This window comes from Anopheles stephensi, chromosome X, assembly GCF_013141755.1.
Source record: "Anopheles stephensi strain Indian chromosome X, UCI_ANSTEP_V1.0, whole genome shotgun sequence".
NCBI classification, from domain to species: Eukaryota; Metazoa; Arthropoda; class Insecta; order Diptera; family Culicidae; genus Anopheles; species Anopheles stephensi.
The window spans coordinates 20,420,426-20,426,908 of NC_050201.1; the positions used below are offsets into that span (position 1 = coordinate 20,420,426).

Here is a 6,483-nt window from a genome sequence, read left to right on the forward strand (position 1 = left end):
CTCTCCGCAAGTGTCCCTGTGGCCTTGGTTCGGTGAGCTCTCTGTAGACCGGGCGTTCATACGCATGATGTCTCGACTTATGTCGAATCATTTCGCGTTGAACGCTTGTTGCGATCGCGACAGCGCTAGGGACAGAGGAAGGTAACCTTGGGCATAATCAAACCAAATCTTGATTAAACATGTTGCATGAAAGAAACAATTCTTTCGATAGAATGTCCCACGCAACGAGAAGATTTCAGCTTAGGCAGCAAATCAGCACGGATAAGGCATTAGCAGCGCGTGACCAATGTTTATGATACAGTGTGGCGTACACAACACCTTTAGCTCGGTGCTAGAGCATCGAAAATGTTTATAGAACAATGCGCGCCTCAACATGCGCATTCAGCGCGATTAACGTTTACATTACAGCATGTGACAAACGGCAAATGCGTCCAGCGCGATGAATGTTTACCTTATGTGAAACGCAAGTGTTCCTGATCAATGAACAAACATTATAGCATGGGTTTGAACTGGTGGTTTGCGACCACGATAGTGAGTTAAACTTTAGCATAATGCGGCGTTAGCATAAAGGATACGTAAACACAATCTGGGAAGGCAATAGTTAAACAAGAAAGAATGATCTTTCGTCTCATTCTAAGGTACCCCAAAATTAGTATATAAGAAACCAACTTATTCAATAAAGAGCACACAATTCTTAACCGGCGAACCGAACGCGTCGTAAGAGTTTCAGGGTTCTTTCCAGGCACGAGATCCGAAATAATCCTTCCCTCCGGAGAACGGATTCGACCCCTCAGCGGTGTCTACCACTCCAACGGAAATTACTAGGAATCGTGACTATGAGAACCCTCCGGAAATCTCCCCTTGCTCCCCTCCGAAGACCGGATCCGACACCTCAGCGGTGTCTACCACTTCGTCGGAAGCTAGGAGAGAAGCCAGTGTCCAGGTGTTGGTCAGCAGAAGATTCGACCTCGTCCTCCCTACGGAATTCGGGCCGGTGCTCTAGTAGTACCAACTGCTCCGTCGGAGGAATTGGAAGAATCGCGACCGCCCCTCCCATCAGGTCCACTTTTGGAAGATCGCCCGGTAATCCGGGAATGAAGCCACTTGTCTGACCTGTGCGAGGTACGTTGCATCCGTTGATTCAACGCCCGAAGGAAGGCGCGCGACTTCTTTTCCGAATCAGCCATACCTTCGCGTGGCTGGTTCACCAACGGGGACGTTTTACGTCCACTGTTGTTCCCGTAGCAACAACAACGCTCATCTGCAGCGTATAACTCTGGCTCAGACGAAGGTGTGTGGCTGCGGTGACGGATTTCACGATGTGGATCACCTTCTGTGGTCCTGCGTGGAGTTTGAAACCGCAAGACCCTCCTTGTTGGGCGCAGTCGAGGGCATCGGCAGACGACCGGGCACAGAAATTAGAGAAGTGTTGGCGACCAGAGACCTCGCATACATGAGGCTCATCTTTCGATTCGCCAGAGACAACGGTCTTATCCTTTGATTCCACATCCCCATGATCCTACCAAACCATATCCGCCATTCCTTTTTTGTTATTCGTTGTGTTGTCTTTGTCTTAAGTGTTAAGTTTTTTTTTTTGTAGTGCCACGGGTGATCCGTTGACGAAGCAACAGCATTCGGGGTCAAAGTCGGCACTGTCGTAAGAAGGGAGGCAGAATTGTCTGGAACAGTGTTCTTCATCTCTGTCTAGCCTTGATGGTTCGAGTGCGGCCTTGCTGGCGTTGGGTTCGGAGGTGGTCGGCGGGTCCAACCCCGTAATTAGAAGAGACCCTGCTGTTACGGGATGGAACTCGCCGATAGCTTCTGAGTTCGGTGCTGGCTGGATCGAGCTTGGGCTATCACTGCTGGGCAGTTTGAGGAACACCGTGCGCAGGCAAATGTTTGTACTGTACATATTACTGTTTTCTTTTTGTATTGTTACAGTCCAGATCCGCTACACGGAAGGATGTTCCGTTCCACACACCACACTACCACCAACATAGCAACAGAAAGCAATAGACCTGGACCAAACCAAGGCAGAAGGGCAAGGCAGGCAAGGGCAGAATAACAGGGAGGAAATGCCTTGTTAATATTTGTGAACTTGTATTCGTCAACACACGCGGTGTTGTCAATACGGCGTCAAGCCGTCTAACTATAAATATAAATAAATAAATAAATAAATGTACATTTTAGTTGGTTTTAAAAGATTTTTCATTGTTTTCAATTTTAATCAAAAAATCGAGAGAAATGATATTGTTGATGTTGGTTCCCTGATCAGCGATTGTTGTTGTTTTGCCTGTCAGACTGGCCGACGCGCTGCAAAAAGAAAACTTCTATCCGTACAAACAAAAATTTTCCGAGTGCTTCTTAATTACGTTTTTGCTCAGTGCCTTCTAATATCACCAATCTTGTAAAAATGAGTGACCAATTCACTAAACGAGTAAAATATAATTCATATTCGTATCGTAATCGCGATGCTACAGATTTCCGAGCAGCTTTGCTAGAGCAGAATGACGAAGAGCTAGCTGCAGGAGGAAGTTCATACGGTATAAGACGGGCAAATATCATTGTTTGTTGCTTTTAGAACATGGCATATGTTTTGTTTTCCAGTTATTGGAAGCAACTAAGGCGCAGGCGATGCACCTATGGATTATCATTCAGAAGGATCTTCCAATGTGATGGCAGTAGAAGCCGGTGAAACGACAAGCGAACCTGAATGTGATGAGTTTGTTACGGACTATTTAGTTGAAAGCTCTGACGATGAAAGAATGGACACAGAACGCACAGAAGGGTATGATGTAGAAGCCGAATTACGTCGATGGGCAATATCCACCAATCAATCGTATAATTCTATAAGTCAAGTTATGGAAATCATACGAAACGTGAGTTCTTGTAATCTTCCAAAAGATGCTAGAACTTTGCTGAAGACTCATCGAAATGACTCAAATGAAGTTGTAACGATAAACGGAAGCCAGTATTGGTATGACGGGATAAGATGATGTCTGCTCAACGAACTAAGGTGCGTAGCTAATAAAAGTTGTTAACAACAATCTTTACATAACAAACATTACGTTTTGTATTTTGAGCCGCAGCGATATAGCTCTCGATTCGTATTCTAAGCTGGAACTTAATGTTTCTATTGATGGATTACCCATATTTAAAAGCAGCAATCTTCAATTTTGGTCAATATTATTCAACGTTCATAACATTCCAGAAGTGCCGGCAATGACCATTGCAGTTTACAGCGGATCAACAAAAACCAGCAGATATCGATCAATTTCTTGAGCCCTTCGTTGATGAACTTAACTTCCTTATGGAAAATGGAATAACCATCAATAACAAAAAGATTTCCATATAATTACGTGTCATTATAGCTGATTCACCTGCTCGAGCATATTTTAAAGGTAAGACAAAATATAAGATTACGTTGAAAATTGTATGGAACTTAATATACTTTTTTAAATAGGTGTTGCTGGTTTCAACTCACAAGATGGTTGCTTGAAATGCGCAACGAAAGGAAGAAGCCTTAATGGAAGAACTGCATTTTCCAGTCATACTGAACTTGAGCGAACAGATCGTGGGTTCAGATAACGAATTTACGAAGGTCATCATAAATATTGTACTCCATTGTTGAAACTAAATGACTTCGACATTATCAAACAAACAATCGTCGCAGATCAACTACATTTGATAGACTTAGGTATCACCAAACGCACGATCGTAAGTTTCATGGATGGAAAATTTGGCGTTAAAAAAAAGCTTAACAATACACAAATTAACAATTTGTCTGCAATGCTGACCAACATCAAACTTCCTATTGAAATTCATAGAAAGTTCCGTTCATTGCGTGGCTATAAGCACTGGAAAGGCTCAGAATATTCCTAATTTCTATTTTATGCCAGTTTCGTTATACTCAAAGAGATAACAAATGAAGAACAATACAAGCACTTCATGCTGTTCTTTTGTAGCTTAACTTTGTTTTCCTCAAATGTTTACAAAGACCATTGGCCTTTAGCAAACACGTTGATTCAACTTTATGTAAAACATTACGCAAATATCTATGGCCCGGAATTTATTTCAAGCAATGTACACAATCTGCTACATATCTTCAAAGAAGTTGAACAATTTGGTCCAATTAGTAGCATATCTTCTTATCCATTTGAAAACCATTTGCAGCATTTAAAACGTTCATTGCGTTCTGGCTGGAAATGCTTAGGGCAAACTATAAATAGACTTTCCGAAAAAGAAGTTTTTAACACTCGTTCCGCTAATCTATGTTTAAATTTCCCTTCTGTTCATACCAGAACTGGCACGGTAACGTTACATGTCCGCAAAGCCTTTCTTTTAAAAACTGGGGAACGTAACGAATGGTTTTTGACCAAAAGTGGTAATGTGTGAAAATTTATCACTGCACATGAACAAGACCGTAACATAAAAATTTTGGCGAAAAAATTGTCTCAAACAGACGATCGTTTTGTATATCCTTTGAATTCTAAATTTATGCATATGCATCATGGAAACCTGAGCGATCTGGAACATACGGAATTGGATGTTAATATTGGGGATGTACGATGTAAATTGGTAGCTGTTCCCCTTTCCAAAGAAAATGAGTATCAGTATGTTCCATTAATTCATACCCTCGTAGGCTAATATTTGCATTTCTTAGATAATAAATAATTAATATGATTTTCTTTCTGTATCGTTCTTTTTAATTACTATAATTTATGGATTATAACATTTCAAAAATTTACATATTATACATGATACATTTTTCATGAGTTTTTATTATTAACATACATATTACATCATATTACATGTATTTAAAAAAATAAGGACACTTAGTAAGTGAAGGAACTTTATAACAAAACAAAAAAACACTAATAATGAGAATGTTGATGTCTGTGGTGCGTGGATTTAATCTTACCTTCTAGGTTCAGTCTTTGGCGGGCATGCTTCAATTTATTTTGGAAGAATGTTTTAATTTTTTGAGGAGTTGGAGTTACTCCGTGAAAGGTTCCAATGTGCTTAAATAAAGCAAGAATATTTTTATATCCAAACAACGGAATTTTTTGGTTCGGATGTCCAATTCCCGTCCAGCTCATCTCTATAACAAACTGTCTGGCAAATATGATGTCCATCGCTGAATGAAGCCTTTCTTCCGAGCTATCTGTTGGCAGCTGGCATTCCAGATATTCTTCAAATTCTTTTTTGTACTGTTGATCATTAAGCTGCTGATCCACTGCATCCAACATTTCTTTGGATGCGATCGGTTCCCAGTTGAATGAACTATTTGTTACCAATCCTGGACGAGGAGAGATTTTATCTAAGATCAAGTCCAGCTTAGTTTTAATAATTGCTTGATTTTTCTCAACAACTCGAACCCTGTTGGCGTGGTTAGTTTCTATTTCATTAAGTTTCTGGTCCAAATTTGTAATTTTTTTTGTCATGTCATCCATTTTCTGTCCAATTGAAACTAAAAGATCGCGCAATCCTGCGTCTATAGAGGATTTTGTTGTCTCTAGATTTATGGGACTATTGCTGCTTATGGGTTTGGAAATGTTGGGTTTGTTGGATGCGGAAAAAATGGAATCCGAAATGGATGCGGAAACATTGCGGTGAACGATGTTTGTTGCAGGTTGGATGTTCTTGGATATATTTTTTGCCGTTGGTAGTTGTTTTATAAAATCTGGATGTAGTGTTGGTTGTGATGAGGAAGCTGTAACACAACGATGAAAAACAATACATATTACTTTTAATACTGCTCCCAATCTTTTAAACGCATGCCGAGAAAACCATACAAACCTGCGGAAACACTGCGGTGAACGATGTTTGTTGGAGGTTGGATGTTCTTTGATGTATTTTTTGCCGTCGGTAGTTGTTTTATAAAATCTGGATGTAGTGTTGGTTGTGATGAGGAAGCTGTAACACAACGATGAAAAACAAAACATATTACTCTCAATACTGCTCTAAAGTTTTATGAACCAATATTTGTTATACCTGTAGGCTGCGGCTTCTCGGATAAAACATATTTTCCGTCTCTCATATTGAGCACCACAATCTTGCGTGGTGTGCTAAATGATTCGCCACATCGTTAAAACACGAACAAAGAGATAAATATATTATATATCGAATCCTTTGTTACATGTATTTTAAAAATACATACTTTTCCATGTTGCTTGGTTGCTTCTGTTATTGGATGTTTACGTCTCTACACAACACAACCGCAATAGCTCACACGGATCAGATGGAGGACAAGCAACTCGGTAATTACAAGTTCAAATCAACTTATAACCCTATATAATTGATAACACAGAAAAAGATACGAAAGCCACCGGTAAAGGGGGGGTACTACACACAGCTATGGCATATGAATGAATAAGTATGAATTTTAAATAAATGACAGCTACAAGAAAAAAACAAGATTTTTTTTCGTTTTTACTTGCTTGAAAACGGCACGTTTTTATTTTCTTTACCAACCAAGTTGTA

The 6,483-nt window shown here is 40.1% G+C and overlaps 1 protein-coding gene and 1 long non-coding RNA gene across 3 annotated transcripts; one reads left to right on the forward strand and one right to left on the reverse strand.

The window, feature by feature from the left end:
• The first annotated feature begins 2,528 nt into the window (after positions 1-2,528).
• On the forward strand, positions 2,529-4,793 carry LOC118514509. Of its 2 annotated transcripts, XR_004906652.1 has the most exons (4): positions 2,529-2,543; positions 2,608-3,016; positions 3,084-3,401; positions 3,464-4,098. It is a non-coding gene; the product is annotated as an uncharacterized LOC118514509 (long non-coding RNA). The 2 variants fall into 2 exon arrangements; XR_004906651.1 differs by lacking the exon at positions 2,529-2,543 and having other exon boundaries at positions 2,601-3,016; positions 3,464-4,793.
• A 58-nt stretch (positions 4,794-4,851) lies between these two features.
• LOC118513860 lies at positions 4,852-6,261 on the reverse strand. The gene is made up of 4 exons (XM_036060165.1): positions 6,161-6,261; positions 5,995-6,068; positions 5,800-5,916; positions 4,852-5,713 (listed from the first exon to the last, which is right to left on the reverse strand). The coding sequence occupies exons 1-4, from the start codon at positions 6,166-6,168 to the stop codon at positions 4,875-4,877; spliced, it is 1,038 nt and encodes a 345-aa protein (XP_035916058.1). The 5' UTR covers positions 6,169-6,261; the 3' UTR covers positions 4,852-4,874.
• Positions 6,262-6,483: the final 222 nt, after the last annotated feature.